Source organism: Cornus florida, unplaced genomic scaffold (assembly GCF_030987335.1).
Source record: "Cornus florida cultivar Cherokee Brave unplaced genomic scaffold, ASM3098733v1 CherokeeBrave_3.0.0_Hap2_Chr05, whole genome shotgun sequence".
In the NCBI taxonomy this organism is placed as follows: domain Eukaryota; kingdom Viridiplantae; phylum Streptophyta; class Magnoliopsida; order Cornales; family Cornaceae; genus Cornus; species Cornus florida.
In genome coordinates, this window is record NW_026775575.1 from 92,914,874 (window position 1) to 92,939,861 (window position 24,988).

A 24,988-nucleotide genomic window follows, 5' to 3' on the forward strand; every position below is an offset into this window, starting at 1 on the left:
CAGACCATAACTAAGAATGACAGTTCTTCTACTTCGGCCACACCTGAGGCTCGTGATCAGATATGTCGCTTAGAAGAGCACCTTCAGAGTTTGGAGGATATGTTAGTTGCCCTTAGAGCTGACATTGCTACCCTTCGTCTGAATATGATGGCCGCCTTTAAAACTGACATTGCTCGCCTTTGTACGGAGATCTTAACTGCCATTGATGACTTAGCCAGAGAGATCCGCGGAGTTCCCTCTGCCTGAGACTCCCAGTCTCTTTATCTTTTTATACTTTCTATCTATGTTATGTGTCTGCTACACTTATGATACTATTATTTTTGCAGCTGGGTCTGTCGACTTTGACACTGGATGTATTGCACTTTATTGTTATTTTTATCTATGATGGATGTCGTATGTTTTTATTGATACATCTGTCTTTTAAATTCCATCAGGTGCATCACAGTGATTTCAGTGAGAGAGTGCTACCCAATTTTTAGGACCACCCTTATACCTCTCTCATCTCTTTATCTGTTTATCCCATTTACACTTGTATGTCCACTGTGCACTGATTATCCCATTTTGTTATCTGATGAGTTTATCCAAGTGCCAATTTTCAGGACCACAGTTCATCCCAAGTTTTGGAGTTTGGGAGGGTCATGCCACCCACTTTGGATACTTTAGTCTCGATTATTCTATGCCTTAGTTGCACTGGTATACTCTTTCCTTTGTTCTCTTGCACATTGAGGACATTGTGTCATTTAAGTTTGGGGGGAATGGTGCTTTGCAGTGTTAGTTTTAAATTCAAAATTTTGAGCATGACTTGTGTATTTGAGGGATATTTCTATGATTGGTCTATATCTAGCTATGATTTTGATCTTTTGAGGACTATATTGCTTAAAATTTAAAAATTGCTTGACTTGAGAGTCCAATACTACTTGTATGCCTTGTGGAAGCCATTTAGAAGTAAATTTTTCAAAAGATTGATATCTTGTTTGTACTTGTGGTCCACATCATCTTGATTTTATGATTGTTTTGAGATTCACTCTAATATTCTACACTAGCACAGGCGCACACTAGCATTCATTTTGGGGTACGTGCTTTGTTAATTATTGAATTGGTTATATCCCAATTGAGCTAGCAGTGCATTGAAATATTTCATTCTTGATAAAGGTGGATAACAACCCCTTTTCACTAAGTAGCCGGGATTCTAGCTTCATTAAGCACTGAACTTCTCGCGCCGAAAGGTGGAGGGCCCAAACTCTAGGTTAATAATTGAAAAAAAAAAAAAAAAAGTTGCAAAAGTAATAAAAAGCGAGGACTTCTCCCAAAAGGTGAGAAGTGGGAAATGATTAGATGGAGGTTGTCTTGATTTGTAACCTAGTTGATTTGAGCTTGTAAGTCCTTAGGGGTGTTTGAACACCTAGTGCCCTAAAGCCGTCTAGTTTGGGAGTCATTGACCTAACGCTCGACCTCATCGATCACTAGAAAGCTTAAAAGATCAACACATTGCACTATGCTTCCATTTTTTATTCTAAAAAAAATAAAAATAATAAAAAAAAAATTAAAAAAATCAAGTGAAAAGAATAAACGCACTTAGAATAATAAAGCTTTAATAAAAGGTCTACTTTTTGTCTTGATGATCGGTACTAGATTTGTGTGCTAGTTTGAGGGTAAGGATGTGAGTAATTCTTTAGTTGGCTTAGATAGCAACATATTTGATGCCGGTCCACTCAAAAGGATTATAGAGTTGTTTTGATTTGCATGATCATTTTTTTTATGTGTGGAGAATCATATTTGCTTGCTTGATGTTAAGATTTTGGGAGATTGCTTAGAAAGGGTTGAAAAATTGCATACTTGAGGTAGTTTTCTTCCAATACTTGTTTGCAATATTGGTACCTCTTGAAAGAATGAGCTTAATGTTTGTGAGTATTATTTCTAGAAACCCTCATAAGACTTCACTTGTCCACTAGGGGTAACCTAGGGGTTTAAAAGGTTTGTTGCATATGTTAAATGAATCGTATTCCCTACGAAAGTGGCGTTATCCATTTATTCCTTTCTAGTTTTAGTTGTTTAGTTGTTCATTTCATTTCTTTACTTCGTAGTTCATTGCTAGGGACTAGCAATATTTAAGTTTGGAGGTGTGATGAGCGCTGAAAAGTACACTTTTAAACCCCTTAAACTTGAGTATTCTAGGACCTTTATCTATCTTATTTTTCCGTTTTAGTACTTATTTGTGTTTTTGTCTATTTCAGGTCAATAATGTTAAAATGGGCTAAAAATGGTTTCTTAAGGCCTTTTTGGAGTCAAACTAAGTCTTAGTGATGATCCGGAGCAGAAAGAGGATGATTTGGAGCAAAAAGAGGCTAATGCTGAAAATCTGCCAAATTGGATCTATCCAACTCTCAAGTTGGATCGATCTAACTTTCTGAAAAAGTTTGATCGATCGAAAATCAAAGTTGGATCGATTGAACATTGCTGGCAGCAAGCTGTCTTATTCCGTGCGCGCCCAAAAGTCCACCTATCATATAGTACGGGATTAGATATTTTTGGGGTTATATTCTTGACTTAGTGACTAAGAAAATGACCTTCTATATAAAGGGAAGTATCCCATTTGTAAATGAGCTTTTTATCTTTTTATTTTTACATTGTATTTTTTATTTTCTCTCTAGCAAAGTTAGAGATTAGGGTTAGAAGAAAAGGGGGAAGTGGAGGCATATCTCAAGATCCATCTCTAGACCACTCTCTCTCTCTCCATCTCTAGAGCTTCAAAGAAGAAGAAGAAGAAGAGGAAGAAGAAGATGGAGCCATATTTAGAGCTTGATTTCATGACCACATCCACCTCCTCCATGATTGGCTAGATCTACACTTAGGGCTTGGATGAGCCCTAAGTCTTATGTAATCTAAACCCTTGTATTTCTATTTTTGGGGATTTATATATATTGTTGTGATTAGTGTTCTAACCTTGTGAATTTCATGAATCTTGGTATATTTATATGATTTCTATGGTTTAATTATTCCTATTAATTCTCTAGTTTATTTACATGTCTATGTGTGATTAAATTAGGAATTATTTCTTACATGATTCATATGGATTAATTCTTTCTATTGATTCTCTATTTGATTACATGTTGTCTTATGTGTGATTATTTGGAAATTAATCTCTACACTAGTTTTTCTATATTAATTGCATGTCTATGTGTAGTTGATTGAAAATCTAGTGATGGCTAAGCATGGGTTTTCATCGAATGGGTTTGTCAATTAATTTGATGGTTTATACTTATACTTAATGGGTTGTTCTACAATTTAATTCATGCTTGTAGGTAGGTAGACAATCTATGCTTGCTTAGATATTCCATGCCTTATTATTATAAATTCCATGATTCTCTAGATTGATTTGTGCTACAATTGTTGCTACTTAGATGGGTCATGCTTAAAATTGATAAGTTGTGCTACACTTAGTTTAGGTTGACAATTCATACATAAATTAGATGGTCTATGCTTAATATTGCAATTGGTAGTCGCATTTTGTTCACAACAATGTATTCCCTATTAATGGAAAACAAGTGGTTAACTACATAAGCTTAGTGGTGATTCCAACACCCTGAGACCTCTCTTCATATCTCTTAAATCTCTATTTCTAATTAGTTTTATTTCACTTTCATTTTAATTAATTGTTTTATAGTTTAATCAACCAATCTTTATCTTTTGCAATCTTGTGATACGCTAGAATTGAAGTTAAATTTCAACACGTATAATCCCTTGGGACGATCCCTACTCACTCTTACTATTTTAGTAGTAGTGTTGGTAGTAACTTTTATAAATTTAAACTTGACCTAAAAGAATTTTCTTGAACCGCACATGCACTACATTAATTTGGCGTGTAGGAACGGCCTCGTCAATGATATATTCAAAGAGAAGAACATGAATGATTTTTTTTTTTTTTTTTTTTTTTTTTTTCTTCTTTCTTTTTTTTTTTTTTTCTCCTTTCTTTTTTTTTTTCTCTGAAATTGAAAATTTTGGGACTCTCTAATAATTTGTAGATAAAGGACCAGTGACAATTGTAATCTTAATAATTGGTGCATTTTGAAAATTATCTTTGTAAAAGAGTTTTAATTAAAATGAAAAATTACGTTTATTTCTCCGATTAAAATTAAAAAAACTGTTTTAAATGTATAAATTGATAGTATGTTAATATATATATATATATATGTGTGTGTGTGTGTGTGTGTGTGTGTGTGTGTGTGTGGCCCGTGTGGGGGAGAGATAAACATAGAAACCGTGGGAATCGTTTCAAAAGAAAGAGTTCACGGCACCCCAATTTTTTTTTACTCCAATAATAATAATAACTACTTTTATCACCTACAAAACTAATTATTATATAAAGAAGTATATCATATGAGAAAGAATTTTGTAGGTGGTAGACTTGAAAATAGAATAATATTTTTGCAGAGTCTTTTTTATTTTTTTCACCCAAAAATCTTAAAATATGGGATTTTGTAGCCATATATAGACGAAAAACATAACATCTTAACTGCTAAAAAATACCGTATTAACGTATATAATTTTGTAAAACTATTTTAACATAAACATTTATTTCTTATATTAAAATTGGGCAAAAAAATGTAAAGGAAAGTAAGAAAAAGAAAGAAAAGAAAGAAGAACCTGTGAATCATTTCAAAGAAAGAATTGGGCAACACCCAAATCTCATGACTCCAACAATTTTAACAGCAGCTTTTATAGACTAAGAATAACATTTTTGCAGGGAGAAAGACGTTTTTTTTTTCTACATATATATAGACCATAGATAACTCTTGACAAGAGGCATCTTAACAATTGATGACTTTTGAAAATTATCGTTATACTTTTTAATACGCAATGGTTTGAAGAGGTGTTAACCAAATGTCAATTAACTTTTCTTTTAACGAAAAATAACTTTTTAAAATGTATTTAAATATTATAAATTGAATATTCTTTTATAGGATATATAGATATGAAAACATACATTTTTATAATTGAGTTTTTATAAAATAATTTTCAAAAAACTGAACATTTTTTGTACAATTTTTTAAAAGTTTTCTGAAAACAAGAAAACTGTTTTTATGGTTACAAACACTAAATTTTTTAGAAAATTGAACCAAATAGAATTTTTATATAGTTTTTAATTTTCAGTTATCTAAAAACAAGACAAAAAATATTTTCAGAAAACCATAAAAATTAATTTTATAAAAATATACATTTTTATAATTGAACTTTCAAAAAACTAAATAAAGTAAAAAAATTTATATAATTTTTTATTTTCAATTCAATGAAAACAAAAAGAGTTACAGGCCAAACAACCCAAAGATGCCCAACAATTCTAAATAATCCGATGGATCTGATTGCAAAGATACACAAATAGAACCGTTGGGAATAGGACAATCCTATGCGATCCTAGTGGATTGATTCTTCCAGTTTTTAACATTGTAAGTCCGTTGGGCCTACAATTTAGCAAGCCCAACCTTTTGGTTTCAATATTTAAGTATATTGGGCCTACAGTTTAGGAAGCCCAACCTTTTGGTAGCCCAATTGCACTTGAAAGGACAGGTTTTTTTATCTGACAAAACCAAATCAGGTTAGAACTTTGGAAACGGAATCGCTAGCGATTCCGCTTCGAAATAGTGCCCAGGGCTCAAACGAAGACGACTGCTACAGTAGCTATCTGGCGATACTGATCTCCGGTGAGCTCCAGCAAACTCCGGTCCAACACAAACCTCATCTCTGTTCCGAAATCGAAGCTCTTAAGCTTGTTTCAAAACATCAATTTTTTTATCCGTTTGATCTTTCTTTTTTTCCTCTCAAAACAAAATCAGAGAAATTGTTGGTTCTCCCTCAAGTGTGCTTGAAGATGATGGAGGATTCAATAATGGAAGTTGAAGGTGATATGAAAAAAGTTAAAACAGCAAGAATGACAATCCAAAGAAGAATTGACAACGGTCACAACATTCCCACACCAGATAGTTTCATCAAGAGAATCATATTATCTATAACGAAGCCATCGTATACTCTACAACGGCTACCAATCAGGAGTTTAAGGTTTGAAAATCGCTGCAGATTACGCCGCCTCTTACACAGACTCGTGCGGCGACACAATTGGAAAGAGGCAAGCGGTGTACTGAGCATGCTGTTGAAAGGGACGGGCAAAGACAAGTCTCCCGCGAGAAATCGCAAGTATATGGTAGGAATGCAATGGTACTTATTCCCCCTTTTTGCTTATGTGATTTGAAATTTCAATTGAAGCTTGAGAGGTCAAACCCTTAATGCAGTATAGTTGCCTCACTCTTAATGAGTAGTATGTTGGCATCAAGATTTTTTTTGGTTCAAGAAATTTTAACTAGGTTAGACTTGGCATTCGAAGTTACAAATATTTTTAACAATTTTTTTGGGTTGGTAAGAGAATTGACACACCCAACTCTCACACTTACACTCACTATTCTCCCAATGGGAATTTTAATCTTCAACCTTAAGGAGGAGGGGATGCCACTTGAGCTAAAGAAGTCCTGTAGCATATTTATTTATTTTTGTATATAAACAAACTGTTTTTCAGTTGATTGAATTTTGGGAAAATTAGAATGAAATCAATTATTGTCTATTATGAAAATCATATTGATGAGGAATTCATTTAGTATAATTAGTTTTCTGTTTTGAAAGTGTTGCGTGTGGGCTTGTTCTTATGTGGGCAAATAGAAGCTAAAAGGGACAAAAGAAAGGAGATAAAGAGAGCATGAGCAAAATGCTAATAGGAAGTAACATGGTTTGGTCATTTTATAAAATTCATGTTCCCTTTCTTTTAAAATTTCATGTGATGCTTTTACTCTGCTAGCTTGTGAGTAGAGGTGGCACCATGCTCAATGTCATTGTGAACAAAATAATGAAGGAAAGAATAGAGATTCCACCAAAGGTTTTCCTTGCAATTGGCATTATAACCCATTACGAAATTACTGAAGAAATATGGGCAGATAATTGTCCATATATGGAAGATTTCTTTGACTAAATTGTGCAGATTTATGTGTGTGGCTTTTTAGCTTACTGATGTGAAAATTTTCAGCTGTATCTTGAATTGAAGTTGGCAGGTCCCATGCTTATGTTTATGTGATTTATATTTTCAGGTTGCAATGAAGCTTCTCAAGCACATAAAAAGTGACAATCTCAAAGCAACAAAGATCCAGAGCGTCTACGATGTTTGGTTGAAAAAGATTGGATGGATGAAAAATTGGCCGTTAGAGGTACTGAAAACATTCTTTATCAGATGACAAAAAATTGTTTCTTACATGCCATATTGCCAAATTTTGGCATGGGTTCTATATACGTAACATGAGGCATTACTCACAACATAATGGAGGTCCAGAGTGGACTGAGTAAGGTGGAATTCCACGCAAACGAGAGAGAGAGAGAGAGAGAGAGAGAGAGAGAGAGAGAGAGAGAGAGGATGGAAGTGTGCAAGTTCACCATTGACTTCCTTGGTGAAGGTTTAGAGGGTGAGGTGAGAGCGAGAGAGTAAGAGAGAGGGTGGTGGTTCCTCTAATTTCCTTCCTCTTTTTTTTTTTTTTTTTTTGGGTCCTTGGAGAATGTCTTTTTAATATGTGAGTTTATTACAAGATAAGAGGGGATTAATTATATGGCAAGGCTAAGGTGCATTATGTGTGTAGATGTCAAATATAACAAGGGTAATAATTTACTAGAATAAATAATGTTAACATGGTTGGTTGAGATGGGGATAGGTTGTGCAGGAGTCAAAATGAAATTTCTCTCTCCACAAGTCAAATTGAGGGTCAACTTAACTACTATGAGAGAGTGGTTTGCATTATTGACGAGTCCTGGACTTCAACCACCAAACCAAGTACCTCTTCAGATCCCAAAAATTCCTAAGTCCTACTTCCAACTCAGATGGCGAGTTCCACAACTTGCGCGTTGGCCACTTGACTTTTAGCTAGGTGGGCCATTATTTATGACGTGGCAAGTGCCATGTGGGATAACACATTTGATACTTACACCAAACAATTTGCATATGCTTTTCTTTAATGTTATTTTATTTTCTCTCCCTCCTTCCTCCCTCCCTCTCTCATTTCTCTCTCTGTTCTGTTGTTGTATTTGTCAAGGTATTCATCGTTAACCTTTTCTAAAATTATTATTGATTTCGGTCATAACTGACAATATATGTCTTGTAATAATAGTTGCTTTTAACATGAGTTACTTAAATATAAGTAGATACATGGGTCAAAGGAGAAAGCAGGAGTGAAGTAGAGTTTTGAATTTATTGAAGTCGTAAAATTGTAATTTTACAACAAAGTATTGGTCTTTAAAAGAACTTTTGCTTTGAGGAAGTGCACATATAGAGTTCACCTTAAAATTTTCCATTCCAATTCAAAGTCAAGGTCAATAGTCCCTTTGGCGCAACTTCAGAGGCAATTATAAGTTCTATTTATGTACTTCTTACATCAGATGAGTCCCATCAATAATGGATATGTTTAAACTAATCATTAAGACAAACTATTATGTGCATGTTTGTCATGTTGACTGTATTTTTGAATTTGTTATAATTGAGCAGCATAGATTTATGGTTCGGCTGGAGTTTATCCTGTATTGTCTTACACAAGGAAATGCTGAGGATGCACACCAGGCTGTTATGTGGTATAGTTATTAATTTCATGTATCTTTTTTTATTTGCATAATCTTGGAAACTGATGTTGTATTAAAACAGTAACAACTAATTAAACCTCCTTGTATTTTAAAGATTCAGCTATCCATATAATAAAGCTTTATGTGGAACTGCACTTATTCCAAAAAGGGTTTCATCTGGCCGTGCTTATTATATAGAAATAAGTCGTAATATTTTTTCATTGGAAAGTTCTGAAAAGGGCATTTATTGTACATGAATCCATTACTTCTCAACATAACAAAGCATAAATGGCATCATGATGCTATGTACTTATATTTTAAAATGTAAATTTCCTGTACTAACATTCCATACATGTTATGTTTTTGTAATTCAATCTTTTCTGGACTCTTGCTAATAGACTTGTGATTTTGGTCATGATTCTAACATGAAGTTTCTATATTGCCTTTTGTACAATTCCACATGTTTGTTTGAGAGGCAAATAGTATAAAGAATCAATCAGAACACGTGTCTAAAAAAATAGTTGTATTTGTTGCAAGTCATTATTGTTGTGTAGTTTATCTTTATCCTTCAACCATGATGAGTTGGTGTTCTCATGATTAATACAGTCTTAGATGCTAGCAATTTATGTTTTGCCATGATGTAGGACAAGAATAGACTCAAATAGAAGAAAGGAAATAAGAGTTTTGGGCTGAAAGTTCAAATGAACAGGATTGGGGTTCAAGAGGTGTTAGTAGAGAGAAAGGATTGAAAACAAGAAAAACCTATTGGAAACACACCAATAGGGTCTAGGCATCACGCCTAGGGAAGGCCTCACACCCTCATATCTTGTGAATCACTCACAAAGAAATTTCATAACACTTTGTTATTCATTCATTGACTGAGTAATCAGAGTTACATAGTATCCTTTTTATAACAACTGATGCCACCCTTGGATTACCCTACAATTGAGGTAATCAAAAGTTGACTCTAGCATAATTAAAGTAACAAATAACTTAATTGATGCAATTTCACCATAATTGATGCAATTTCACCCAATCCCCCCAATTATGCAAGACTGCAAGTGGAACCCACTTCACCTAACATGTGCCAAATCTAGGCTTGAGCTCTAGAATCCTATTTCCCACGCCTTTTATACATTTTAAAATGTTGCTGCCACGGTCCTCTACTTGCTGCCACTGTTCTCTACCATGCCAGCAGAAGGGATGGCAACCAGACCCGGGGGGGGGGGGGGGGGGGGTATTTGGTGCAGTCCCTTTAAAAGCTTTCATCTTTTTTCTTTCTTGTGTTTCATTGGCCTTCTCTGCGTTTATCTTGGTAAGGGTGCGTGGTTTCACAATTTATGTCTCAGTACCCAAGTTTCTTTCCTTTTTCCCCGCAATTGTATCCTGATACTCCGGTATTTCGTTCCTATTCTCCTACAATTCTCTTTCTGGGGCGTAAAATAGCCTCGCTGGCATTTGTGGTCAGAAACCATCCCGGCATTTGAGGGCTGTCTTGCCGAGTTCCCTGTCTATAGGCTGGGGACTCATTAACAGTGAGAGCCATCCCATCTCAAACCCAAGACAGGTTTTCACCCACGATCCCATCCCCCTCGGGACAAGTAATCATAGAGCCTGTCCCTGGCCCGCTACAAGAGAGAGAAAGAGCCAATACGGAGTGGAGAGTTTTCCATTGAAACAAACAGGAATTGAGATTCTTGGAAGCAGATGCCATATCAAACTCTAAAAAATCCTAAGAATGGCTTGTTTGCCGAGCGTAGAGAGCTCTAGTCTCCCGCACATGTAAGCATGTCTGGTGGTGGTTGCGTCTGATGGACGCAATTCTTTTGGAGCATTGCTTCCACAAAAAGAGGGGGGCTTGGATTGAGTGGGAGTTTTTGTTGTTGGGTTGGGGATGGGGGGGGTGGGAGAGGGGACTGCTGAGAGAAGTGCACTCCCTAAAAAGGAAGTTAGGTTAAATATATATGAGTATATTTGAGCATTATTAATTTAAAGAAAGGGGATAGATGTAATTTAATCATGTAATTGGGCAGGGTGGGATAGTAACATACCCGTTCTCGCCCGAACTTGAAACAAGTTTATTCTATATATCTCAAACTTGCCCTTACCCCTAAAATAAGCCTTTATGTGAAACAGAGGGGGGAACAACATAAAGAGAAATATGAATAACACGATAATCAATATTATAGAGCTGAATTGTTTGACATAAAAGCCTTTATGTAGACAGAATATAAACAAATTCTAAAAATTCCTAAAATAATAAAGTACTGAAATATCCCTAAAATTAAAATATTGCTAGAATAATAAAAATAATAATTTAACCCTAATTATCTATTCTTGACCCTTCTCCAAAAGGTACAGGCAGAACACGTGCGGCTCATATGTGCCAGTCATTTCTCATTCTCCATCAACATACCAGTCTCGGATAATTCAACCTACTAGGTTGTAGATATGTTGGGTACTTGGGTATGATTAAGGATCTTGAATCTGGCAAATTGAGTGTAACCTAATTCATACATGTAACTAATTATTAATTTTGGTTTCACTTTTGAATATGTTATTATGGAGAAATTGGAATTTCAATGAATATATAGGATGAATGAGAGAGCCTATATGATTCTTACTGAAACCCCATTTTACTGGCACTGCCCTGGAAATGTTGCCATTTTCCGTCATGGTTGGAATTTTCCCCCATGGGTAGGAAACTACTCAATGCCTTTAAAAGATATAGTGATAAAAAATAAAAAATAAAAAAAAAAGAGAGAAAAAGAAAGAAAAGGATCGACAAGTATAAGGTCAGAAGGATGACAATCCTTTCTAAACCAATGGAAAGAAAAGGGAAGAAGAAACAATGAAAACTGCAACAACAGAAGCAAATAGAAATATCCCAACCATGACAAACGAGCTCGACCTTCTCAAGGAGGGCAGAAATGACTTCTAGGGAACTCTGGTTTGGAGCACTTTTTTTGTTTTGGGTGTGTGTGATAATTTTGGTGCTCTGCTTTTGGCAGAGAAAAAGTCTAAATCATGCATGATTTTTTATTTTTTAAAATGGTTTCCCTCATCATCATATTCTTGTTTGGAGAAGACAGTTTGGTTTTTTATATATAGAGTTCTCCATAATTTTTTATACAACAAATTGCTGGGAAATGCATAATTAGTGACCAGATTTGCTAAAGTTGCGTAATTGATATTATGTCCTGAGATTTATATTGGCTAACCACTACTTAGTGACCTTTAGTGATGATGCTTAGGCAACTAGTGGGCAGTTGCCTAGTCCTAACTTTGTTTTGACGTAGCCCTGGAGATATTCCATATGAAATGTTGCAGTCGATGCCTTTACGGTTAGAATGTGTGCTGCTGACTTGTTTTTCTGCTGGTTTACATGAATTATTTTCTACCCACTCCTTTTGAATTCTTCACTTAGAAAGAAATTTCAAGGGATGGTGTTAATCTTGTTATTGTTTGTTGTTAGCTGGTTCTTAGCTCCATATTCTTTCTGTCTCTCTTCCGTAGTAAGGTTCCTCACCCTTCTCGCTCTATGCTTCTTTTTTTAACACATTTGTATTTTTTCAAAAAAAAATAAAAAATAAAATAGGGCAAAACCAAAACATTTTCAATAGGTTGATCATTTCCCATTAGAGATTGGTTAATAGCCATTTGAATTTTCTAACTTTCCATGTTAACTTTAGTTGATACAAGGGATTATATTCTTAATTACTACACATTCTTGATGAATTTGTGGTTTAAAGACTTTTTCAATCAATTTTAGGTATAATAGAGCATGTGAACGATTTGATGTTCAGCAAAAAAGTGGGCTAACCCTTCTTTTTGGCTTATTGAATATTTGATTTGTTTTTCTCTTTTGTAATGATAAATGCCCTTCAGATTGGAAATAGAAAAACAATAATAATGTGTACTATCGTGGATGAGAAGTTTTGAAGAACTTTATCTTAGTCAATTATGTTGGTCTTTTCTCAGCCTAATGCAAGAATGTGATTCTGGGAATGATCCAATGTCAAATATGGTCGTGGGCTTGACCTTTTTTCAGATGTGGTATTCTTCTATTCCAAAAGAGATGCAGTGGGGGAAATTGGATGAGCCTTACGCTAGTTCGCAATCAGAGACGTTGGGAACAAGGTCCAACACTCCGGTTGAGAGCTTTGAGGAGCATGACACAGTTGATATTTATGAAGCTGATTCGTCTATTAAAAAAGTAGATGTTCATGACGCTGAATCCTCCTCTAGTCGTGATTCGAAAACCTCTGTTAGGAATGAGGCAGACATTGCTTTGGACCAAAGCTTCCAACCCCAAAGCTTCTATGTGAACTCTGCTAAAGACAGTGGACATGATAATTCTTCTTCTTCTAATCATGGTGATGACATGGCATATGCTTCCATTTTCCATTTACGTGGTAAGTTTTGAAGTTCTTTTATTTACTTCTTATTGTAATCTTTGTTTTATATGGTTGGGTTTTTATGATTGAGTAATACTTGGAAATGGATTTAAGAAGTGCATCTGTACTTCACTCATTTTTTGCATGAACAATAAACTAGAGTATTTTGGGAAACTGTTCGGTGGTTCATAATGCAATTTCACATGGATTTTTATTCTTAATCTCTTTTCAATAGGCCTTCTCGCTTTTGCTGATTTTGAGGTCTTGCCTGATGAGATCTTTGATTTGTTTGTATATTGCATATTATTGTTTTCCTGTTGTGTTCATCTCAATTAGCTTTCCTAGTTATATATCTATTCTATTCATTTTTGTTGTATTGCAAGGAACTAGTGCTAATTCTTCAAGCACATGCTTCTGATTTCATCTAGTTCAATTATTGTTTACACTTTGAAGTGTTGATACTCTTGCATATAGATTTAGATTGTATTTGATAAACGCTCTAAATTGGCTTTGTAGGCATAGAAAGCCCGTCTTAAAACTTAAAGGTTGTTTGGCAAGACTCTCCGGATGGGCATCCTAGATGAAGTAACTTCTTTCCAAACTCATTCTGGAGAAGCAGTCCAGGTAGCTTCCGTGGTGACTTCTCAGGGAGCTGGTCATAAACTTGATGTGACAAATTTTTATCTCTCTTAATTATCTTTATGATTTGATACAAAATGACAACCTGTCCTCCACTTCATGTTTTAACTCTTAACTACAACAGCCACCTTATACTGCCTGTATGGAACACAATTACCCCAAAAGAGAAAAAGGTTCTTTTACCCTTTGTCCCTCACTAAATTGGCAAATTATTTATTTATAGACAATATACCAGAAAAAATTGATATGCTTGGTAAAGTGATTTCCCAAATAACACAAGATGAGATTTTGATCTCTCGTGCTTGCTTCAAAAGGATTCTAAGAAGAGGCACCCGTCAAACATCTTTTTGCTCCTTTTCAAAGTCCTTAAAAAGCCTATTACATAAACGGACTCTAAATCAGGAAGTTACTTCAAACAACCATATTTTTTTTATAAGATGGCAGCATACCACTCAATGCGCTGATTCTATCCGCAAGTGTTGGCATTGGCATCAAGACCCACCTGAAAAACTACTGGGAGTATCTGGACACCAGTGAGAGTAATTCTTAATATTATCCATTACATTATGAAGGTCATTTTGACACAAAAAGTTGACATTATTGCCTTTGAAGTACTCTAGAAAGAAAATCACGATAGCATTCTATATATGAAAAACAAAATGTAGAGGATGGACCAGTATTTTCCTCACTTAGCATGCTCAGATGTAAAATCCACTGATCTTGCAATGCACTTTGTGATGATTTCAATAAAGTACTTTTAATTGTAGATTTATTATTATTATTATTTTTAATTTCTTATATAATTTAATTAGAATTTCAGGCTCTTAAACCAAGCCATTATCTCAAGTGGTTTCTTCTCATCCCCCCATATGGGAGGTTGAGGGTGTGTGCATCTTATATATCATAAAAAAGAAGAAAAAAACGATTCAGGTTCTGAAAGAGAGTTTATAAGCATTTCCTTCCCAAAATTATTTACCTTTTGTTTCCTGTTATTTCTCCAGATAAAGATTTTTTATTTTTTTAATTTCTTTTCACATTCGAAGCAAAGATGCTGTGATTATGTGTTTCGGTGGTAGTAAGTCACCTATCTCTGTTAATGGCATACTCAAATGACAGTACGAGTGTGAAAATCAATTCCTAATATGTTGGTAGGTTTTGCTGAAAGCTTATTATTCTTGCTGTGAAAAAGACTTGAGCACTTTCAATTGTACATAGAGTGATAGTGATAGCAACAAATACTACTAATTTCTAAATTTTTAACTTTTGTAAGTGTTTTTCAGGCTTTAGAATATCCTCATTAGATTTGTTTCAATTGTTTCATGAGCATAATGTATATCAGATACTGAGCCTGTATTTGTTCTTCTCTAAAAGGTTTAGATTCATGGCTGTTGCCTTTACGGTTGCCGCATACAAATGAGAATCTAGAAGACTTCAACCATTTGCATAAAGAAATGCTTAATGACTACTATAAGAATGCAGTGAAGTATTTACGACTTGCTCTTTTCGCAACAGCTCCATTATTTGAGGCCTTAGTTCCGTTGATACAGGTAATGTGTATATTTGTTTTCATTCAACGTATGCCAACTTCTTTAATTTAGAATCCCTCTCTCTCTCTCTCTCTCTCTCTCCCCTTCTTGCAGTGAAGAAAATATGATTAAACTGTGTGCTGCTACACCACAGTTCTTCTAGCACACATTGGGTAAGACCACACAACACCATGTTACGCTATCACTATTCATTTGCATTAGCAACTTCACCACTGCCCTAGCTGCACTGTCGGCGCTTTTACCTTTCCGATCGTTCCTTTGTTGAGATTGTGCATGTAAAGATGTATGTATGCAATTACTAAACATAAGTTTCCACTTGTTATGATCATCCTTTTGCCTTAAATAATTCCTTCATACAATTTTATTCGTTGAAAGAGTTGATTGTGAGAGAGAGGAAATGTAATGGTTTTACCCAAATTAGATTGTCACTTTGCTTGTGTGTTTGTATGCATGTGTCCCTGTTATGAGAATGCATAACTCATATTATGGGGCACGTGGTACTTATATAAAAATATTATGGGCATGGGATACATGCCATTACTTCAATCCTTAGATTGGAGTGGTTGCTAAAAAAAGTATTTTTTTTTTTTTTTTTTTTTTTTAATATTTTCCATTAATAAGCAGAATCCTTAGTTAAAATAATTTATGGTTCTCCTTATTTCTTCCTCGTCTATATACCAATGAGGCCTCCAACAAATCCCTGAGGCCTTGCAGATATCACTTTTTCCTCTCTAACTTTTCTTATATTTATTTTATTTTCCCTTGTTTGCTTAAAATAACAAAAGGAGGTTTTGTTGGATGAATGGTGTCATATTGATAAAGGGTAATACAAAACAATATGCTACATAAGAGCCCCAAAAATTTGCAAGAAACATCATGAAAAGTTTATAAATAATAGAAAAACACGGGTCCATAAAATAGGTATAATATACAACATAACATTGTCTAAAATGTTGATATAGGTGCTACCACACCAATTTACTACTACATTAAGTGGTCGGAGATATACACAATATATAAGCAACACAACTCATTTGACTTTGATGACTTGCAGGTCACATTGAGATTGTGCTTTCTTTGTAAATGCATCGAGTTGGCCCTCTTCAACTTGGTTGAGTCAATTCAGATGGCCAATTCTTTATGGTGCTTGTTATTTAAATAGAGCAAGTATTGTAACTCTTTCCTTAATTGAAGTTGAATGTGGATTTTCTATAATCGAGTTTACTTTGCCAGATACTGCTGCTTGGCCATCAAGTTCAGAATGCCCTAAAAGTGCTGGAGAAAGTCTGTCATAATTGTGACACAGCGCTACCTTTAAGGTATATATAAACATATATATATATATATATATATATATATATATATATATATATTGTGTGTGGCTGAGTTATCACTTGTGTTTGGTTGCTAAAGAATTGAGTGAGTTTTGAAGGAAAAATAGAAATTATATTCATGAATAGAAGTAAAACATTCTTTTGGTCGACTAGAGGAATAAGAAAAAAACTTAGAAAATAAGTTTTCAGCTAGAGGTGATAGAAGTAGCAGCGAAATAGGGACAGCAGCTGTGATAGGGTACTAAAGCTGTCCCTTCCTTACACTCGACTTAAACCATCTTTGGACTACCAAGACTGTTTAGTGGTAACCTAAGTCCTGAAAGAATTGTTTTCTTGATAATTGGCACATTATGGCAATGTTTAAATATTCTTTGGTCGAAACAGTGTTCTTAACATCATGAGAGATGGGGTAGCCATGTCAAGGTTTTAAATGACGGCTGTCACTGTGTGTAACAGACTGCTGGGCCATTACATAATTGACAGAGTCACGGTTGTTACTGTTGTGCACAGATATATTTGTGTGTTTTCTATTCACACACAATGACCCATAATGGTGCCCCGACGACCTACATGGTGCCCTAAACCTTGTTGGCAGCATGATGTAAATACCCAGTTTTTCATCTTTTTTACTTTTCTTCCCCTACAACTGAGAAATTCTCCTTCATGGTAGTTTGTAACTTAATACTCACAAGATCTAGCCTCCAAATCTTAAAATACTCGAGATTTGAGCTTCCAGTTTCAATCAAGAGCTTTCAGGAAATTTCTTACTTATCAAAAAAAAAATTGTTTTGAATTTATTCTAATTTCTCACTCTTATCTAAATATCTAACATTATCATTAAATCAGTGTTTGATGTTTGGTATTAAGGAATTTGTTCTTGGATCTTGCTCCATTGCTTCAGATCTATCATTTAACCGATAATTTTTGAAATTGCATATAATATTTATAGACTATTAGTAATTAACTGATCACAAAGTTGCTGAAATCTAATTAGGAATTAGTAAATGGTCTGTGACATGGAGAGATTAGAATGTCATTTCAACGCACCTTATTTGATATCTTTATTTATTTTCACATTGAAGTGCATTTGTAATCATAAATTGGTGAATGTAAAAATTAATATGCTTTATTGTCGACAGTGACTTAATGTTCAACGTACTGGTACTACCCATGTTAAACCATCTTTAATTATTTAACAAGTTTCAATGAAAAAACATTAATATCCCATAATTAACCATATTTCGGGGTAAAAAACATGTATTCCAATGCATTCTCGGCCAGGTTGTATGTTCTTAGAAAAGTTTAATGCCATGAGGACCGTAATACAACATTAACCCGTTACACCTTGTGTCCTTTATGGCAGAAGTGTTTCTGTTACAACAGCATTTCTAAAACCTTGCAGCATCTGTGGTGCCAAAAGGTTGTGGTTGAGTTTGCAGAATGGTGGTAATAATGGTTCTACAGAGAGGTAGTGGAAGTGTGTGAGAGTTCATCCTAGCATAGTAGTTAACTGAATTGATGCTCTTATTATTTACTTATCAAAAAAAAAAAATTGATGCTCTTATTATTTACTTATCAAAAAATAAAATTGATGCTCTTATCATCCCTCTTCCCTGGCCTGCTGAATTTACTATCAAGTTTCTTCTTACCAACAAAGAAAAAATAGTTTTAGGAGCCGTTATCATAATTAGCATAATTCACTGAATTAAGAACCATTTGACAGCACAGCAGTAGATAAACCCTTTCACAAAATATAAGACAAATCTAATTATTTCAGTGTCTGTACTTATTGAGAACAAAAGAATTTTGGAGGAGCTGAATAAAGCATAAAAATGTATAAAAGGTTTAATTAGAGATGAAAGTAGTTGATATTTTCTTATTGTCATTGCCAGATCTACTTGCTCTGGCTACTTGGTGCTTTAAAGGTTCTTATTACCTATAAAAGCACAGATGTAGACCTGGTCTTAATTTATTTTTTTATTGATTTTTGGTGCAGATTGAAAGCCAGTATCTTGGAGCAATTCGATAGAAATAACCATGTTGTGCTTTCAACCTGCTTTGAAGATATTATGAAGAAGGATCCAACATGTAGCCACTCGTTGGCAAAGCTCATCAACATACATAAAAGTGGTACATGCTTGTTTGAAAACTTGATCTCGCACTATTCTGGTCGATAAAAACATAAATATGTATTTATATATTTGATTAAGTAAAATATATCACTAAGGAGTTTTAGAGGAGGCACAATCCAAGTGCACGCGGAATATGCTAGGGGCACCACCTCCACGTAAGCACTCTGCACGCAGTGACGTGAACATATCCCTTCAAACTGATCCATAAAAGACTTGGTGTCAACCATGAAAGTCAAATAGAGACACAGGAAGATTCCGCAACCCCATTTCCATTGAACTTTGTAACAAGAAGTGATTAGATGCCTCTTCAGTTCCTTTATGCTTATAACACCACCTGGGGAGAATCTTTTCTAACCAAATATTCAATTTTCAATACTTTATTAGCGGAGGCCATCCAAGCAATGAAAGTCATGTTGGAAGGAGCTTCTACATCGCAAATCCTTTCTGCCGAAAGGAAGATGGCCTCTGCCCTAATGGCACCTGTAGTAGGAGCTCAAACCAAACTTCCTATTATACCAAGGATTCTAGCTCACTGCATCTTCTCTCCATTGTGCACACTCATTCTGTATAGCATGTGAAAGAAAGAATCCACAATCTTTAATTCCCAGTACTCTACTATGTCAGGGCCACTAAACCACACTTCTTGCTGTCATTCTTGTACAGTCTTCCACGATTATCTTCCTCTCAACTGCAATCAGATAAATTCAGAAAGACATCCTTAACACCCTATAACGACACCACATATTCAAAACCTCACAATTCCATTTCCTGACACAAAAGGCTAGTGCCCTTTTAGAACTCCTCCAATCGATTTTAAATATCTTCCACAAACTGGCCAAATATCATTCTTCAAAACTGCAAGAATTCCAATTCCCTTTGTCAACCTCATACTTCCACTTCATCACTTCAACTAAATACAACCCTTCCTTAATGCAAACCTCCCTGACCCAAAGATTTCCTGAAGGTTCTAAGGCTCCTATACCTGATATACGCTTCCTTAACCAGTTGAAAACTCTATTTTCAATCCACAAGATTATATTTAGTTTTATTTTGGAAGCCTGCTCAAAGGATATCCTTCTGGAACTCCTCCAACCTCTTCCAATACAGGCATGGAGAAAATCAATATAAAATAGGTAAGCAAATTGGATAACATATTCTTCTTGAAGTAAGCTCCCTTCCCTTCCCTTCCCCTTACCCAAAACAAATAAATGAAGTAAAGTTCCCTTCCCTTTGGCAAATACTCTCTTTTCCCTGGACTATTGTTTTTTTTTATATTTTTATTTCTTGTGTTTCAGTTGATCTATGAGGTAGATCGCTCTCTCTATGTATCATTTCTGTTCTTTATATATATATATATATAATTTCACATTCAGGAAAAAAAAGAAAAAAGAAAAAAGAAAAAAGGTGACTTTATATGACAAGCCATGCAGGGGTCCAAGATAAACTATCATGAAGGTACCTGTTCAAGATTTTCGCCAATGGGATATATGATCTCCACTTCACCCACTGCAATCAACTCACTCTTTCCAAGATTCACATTGAGGCCTGAATCCGTCTCAAACAACAGCATGCACCTTAAATAAAGCTTTACACACAAGCTTCTCCTCCAAGGGGATACATGTTTTCCTCTTCACCCACTGGAATCAACTCACTCTTCCCAGGATTGAGATCGAGACCTTAATCTGTGTCAAGCATGCAGCTCAAATAATGCAGATGTTTTTTTTCGACCCCACAGAAGATCAAGGTATCATATGTGAGCAACAGATGTGAGATGGAAACGTCCCGGCTGGACCCAGGAACCTGAATCATCTCTCTCATATAGCCCTGTCTACAATACAGACCTATTAAGCTATCAAACCAACACCCCCATTCACTAAAAAAAAAAAAAAAAAAAAAAAAAGTAGGAATCTACAATACAAGCCTTCATCCACCTTCACTTGTTGCTAATTATCATTCCACATACAACAGAAAACCCAATCCGTATGATCATAGGTGTTCTCTATATCCACGTTGCATTCACATATCTCACTATTTCTCAACCTTGAATTTACACATTCATCACTGACCAATATCCTATAAGAAATCTGTCTGTTCCTTTCAGAAGCATTATGGGTTTCTGACAGCACACAATTTACCACTCTTTTAAGCTTCAAAATGAGAACCTTTGCCCAGGGGCGGAGCTAGGATTTCATTTTAGGGGGGCGCAATGTGCTTGATTTTTTTTTTTTTAACACATTGGTCTGATTATGGCCACAGAAATCAACGTAGGTCTAAACAATTTGTTTCCTTTTTAAAAAATCACAGCAAATTCGTAAAAATCATTTCTACTCCTAAAATGGAGTTTGTTGAAAATCACAGCAATGTAGTGGCTTGCCTTTGTCGACATCTTATGGAAGGTACCAATCAAGCCACTAAGTCTGGATTCTATAATGTCTACTTGAACACCCTTCTTTGGAACAGGAGCATTTTATGATGCGTTAAGGGTCCTCCCTAAATCCCCCTCTTATAGAATTGTGCCATTGTAGTCACCACATGGCCCCACACTGCATCCCAGCCACTCTGAAAGAAGGGAAGGCAAAAACATCTGGATGCAGGACCTCATTCCCATTCAAACTTTTAAATGCCACCGTAACTTCTTGTTGTAATGATTTTTTCGGCCATACCTATTCATCCCTCCTATGGACTCAAAAAACTCCATTCTATCTGTACTTGGACAGGGCTACTTGTCTTGGTATAATGCTTCATATATAACTGCATGATTCATGTTCTCTTCTCCTTTTCCCTACCTAGCTCTTCCCCGTCCACCATAATCCACCTTATATGGCTTGGTGATGAGCATTTGCTAACCTATGAAAAAAAATTGAGTCTTACCCCTTTGTTTAACCATACTGCTGTAGACTTGTCCTCTAGCTGAATCTTTCATTTTTACAAACCTTCCAAGCTCCTGGCCCTGTTTCACTCTCATTTTTATCCCCTCGTTTGTTAATCTTCTTGCTTCCTCCTCCCGATCCAACTCCTTAATAGCAGCTAGCAATTGGACCTTTAAGACCACTAAATAGCAATCAATTTAAAACAAAGAAATCAATGTTAATTATATTTCAAAGTTACCATTTTAACATCATTATCTGTTTAATGTTCTGATTTTAAATCTTTTTCCAATGTATACACCTTTGCATCTGTAATTTGCAGGGTATTATGGCCTTGAACAATTGTTGGAAATGGTTGCTTTGCATTTGGATGCTACTTATGCAGATTGCAATACATGGAAAGAGTTTGCTTGTTGCTTCCTAAAGCTTTCTCAATGTGAAGAAGAACGAATGTCAGTGTGTCTTGATGGAACTCAAGGTGGGCACAAGCAAAGGTACTCGGTTCATTTCAATAGGATGCCACAAATATTTACAGATGGAATTTTAGGAAAGCCTTGGAGGTTCCGCTGTAGATGGTGGCTGACACGTCATTTTAGCCAGAACATACTTGAGTCAGAGCTTGCGGCAGGTATCTTTCCTGTTCTATCTTTATTTAACACAGGGATTTCTTCTATGGTTTCTTCTGATCTTACCTATGGGTTTGGTTTTCAAACTTCTTAATTCCTTGAGAAGTTGATTGGTCGACACTTACATGTTCTGAGGCCCACATCGATGGTATAATGGGTAGTCTTAGTGCTTAAGTGGGTGTGGGGAACCACGAGTGACTAGTCCTTTTGGGCCACAGGCCTGTGACAATGATTGGGCAGAGTTGTTGTGTGCATCATATTCCGAGGAGTGAGTCCCCCTTGCGAGGGCGCAATGATCTGGACAGGGAAAGCCTATCATAGACGTGTAGATGTGTTAGAAATCCACATGAGGTGTGTACTACTAGGTGGTCTTGGGCTTTTTAAGTGTGCACAAACTATCCCAGAAGCGACCAGTCTTTTGGTTGTAGAACCGGCATGGTGACAATTGGCAGTAAACTGTAATTCAAAACAAGAGTTTTTGTTTGACTTTAGTATAAACATAGTTTGATCCAATTAAATTTGACCACTTGGTGTACTGGTTCAATTTGGTTTGCTTGACTAGGTTGGGTTTTGGGTAGGCTCCCCCATTATTTTGCTGGAAACATGAGTTCCTTTACACCATGCTGAAAATTCTAGTAAGAACCACTCACCAAAAGCAATGCACTTTTAAACACCTTTTATGTGGATTTTTTTTTCTTTCAATGTATCCATATAATGAACCGATGTATTAATTTTTTATATATATATTTTCATGACAGGTAACTTAGAGCTCCTAACTTATAAAGCAGCCTGCGCAAGTCATCTTTATGGACAGGACTTTACATATGTTGCGAAGGTTCACAGTTATTTAGAGGATAAAAATGGGGAGTTGTTGAGATACTTGCTGAGACACATGCAGGATTCCGTTGGAATCTATAAAAATTTTGACAGAAATAATTAAATGATGGAATGGTTCTGAGAATGAGAAAATTTGCATGCCTCTTTTCTATATTTTTTTTGGGGTGTGAGGATAAAATATATTACATCAGGAAGAAGAAAATTGATCTCCGTAAGTTATTTATCCCCCGTGTTCTGGGCAATAAAGGTGGTTTCATGGCAATGATGGCGACGCGTGATGAATGGTGGCGGCGATTCGACCAAGAACCTTGCTACGCTACGTGAGCCGATTTCCCAACGTTGGAGGATTCACCGGCGGTGTCAATGAAGACAAGTGGAGCTAACTGCATGGGCTTCTGATGGCAGGACAATGATGATCGCTTGCCAATGGGGTTGGGAATTCCTAGACCATTTTCGATGGATTGGATATTCCAACGATATGTTGAGGGTTTCGATGAATTAATGGGTGGGTTTGAGTTACTTCAAGATGGTGTGATTTGCAGAGGCCTTATGAACAGTTGGATGGGTTTGGAAGATGAAATATGTAGTACTTAGGGTTAGGGTTTTGCTTGATGGTGATTTGGCTTTGGGAAATGCATGGGCATGTTCATAAACGCCCAATTCCCCCGGCCCCCACATCCCAAACGCCCCAAGGCGGGGCCACCCAACTAACCAAACACCAAAAAATAATGGAGTACTAGTATAAAAAATTTATTCAAGTGAAAAAAATGTTATACAAAAAATATTTTACTCCAAAACAAACTGAACAAAAAATATTCAAAACAGTATGGGATGTTTACACTTAGGCCGGTATGAAATGCATTATGTGTTATGATATTGTTTTCTGATATTAGTATTTAAATTTGAACTGCAAAAACAAAAAATTTAGGACGGCTGATATTAGTTGGAAATGATTAACAAAAGATATCATATTTTTTGGCTCAAACCTATATCACCAAATTGGCGATATTGTGTGTTTTGGTAATGTACTAAAGCTGAATTTCCTAAAACAAAATTTCATTACCAAATATGGTTTCGATTTTTATCCAAAAAATTTGGGGCTTGTATGGAATGTGTTATGATATTGTTTTCCTAATATTAGTATTCAAATTTGGACCCCTATTATGTTTGGGACTGCTGATATTGGTTTGGAATAATTAATAACACATTAGATTTTTTGACTCAAATCTATATCACCAAATTGGTGATATTGTGTATTTTGATACTGCGGGGGAGGAATTAAAGCCTGAATTTCTCAAAACAAAATTTTGTTACCAAACATGGTTCAAACTTTTATCCAAAACACTCTTTATAACAAAATGACAAAAAAATAACGCCTAAAACATATATTATCCCAAACGGGCTCTTAAGTTTAGTTTGGGAGGGATTTGGTAATTGAGTAACTTTATTACAAAATTTGTTCTAAATTTTCACATTTACCAAATTTAAGACGCGGATAAGGCTAAACATAATTTTAAATTTGTTTACTTTAAAGTAATCTTTGATGACAAAATAATCTAAATCCACAAATAAGCATTAATCACGCATTAATCACTACAGGATGTCTACAACTATCAAATTTCAAAGGAACTACAAACAATATTTGATGGCAAAATAATCTAAATCAACAGTGATCACAACATTGTGATATTTCTAACCAATTTCAACAAAAATAGAGTTCATATAAACTTTCACAAAAGGTTCAATAGTTTATTTCATGTCAAAAGAATGAAGGAATGATCAAACTTTCACAAAACGTTAATAATAATATTAGTCAAAATCTTATTATACAAATCCATAATATATATATATATATATGGGAACCCTGTATTTGTATAAAAACATACGCATGCAAATTCACGTAAGCACAAGTCTCAGAGTAAGATATAGATGTATATTTACTGTCATTGAAGAAAATTGTTGATGAAAGATG

The 24,988-nt window shown here is 35.3% G+C and overlaps 1 protein-coding gene across 1 annotated transcript; it reads left to right on the forward strand.

The window, feature by feature from the left end:
• The first annotated feature begins 5,603 nt into the window (after window positions 1–5,603).
• Window positions 5,604–23,921, forward strand: LOC132307663 (uncharacterized). The gene is made up of 9 exons (XM_059805486.1): window positions 5,604–6,196; window positions 7,128–7,244; window positions 8,567–8,649; window positions 12,619–13,052; window positions 15,045–15,220; window positions 16,454–16,539; window positions 18,551–18,684; window positions 21,876–22,181; window positions 22,938–23,921. Exons 1-9 carry the CDS (start codon window positions 5,867–5,869, stop codon window positions 23,117–23,119), a joined length of 1,848 nt encoding a protein of 615 aa, XP_059661469.1. The 5' UTR covers window positions 5,604–5,866; the 3' UTR covers window positions 23,120–23,921.
• Window positions 23,922–24,988: the final 1,067 nt, after the last annotated feature.

Bases quoted from the DNA above. Each gene is read 5' to 3' on its own strand.
- LOC132307663 (XM_059805486.1), top strand. From the start codon at position 5,867: ATGATGGAGGATTCAATAATGGAAGTTGAAGGTGATATGAAAAAAGTT. The intron at 8,650-12,618 runs GTATAGTTATTA...GTCTTTTCTCAG, and splicing joins GCACACCAGGCTGTTATGTG to CCTAATGCAAGAATGTGATT. The intron at 22,182-22,937 runs GTATCTTTCCTG...TTTTCATGACAG, and splicing joins TGAGTCAGAGCTTGCGGCAG to GTAACTTAGAGCTCCTAACT.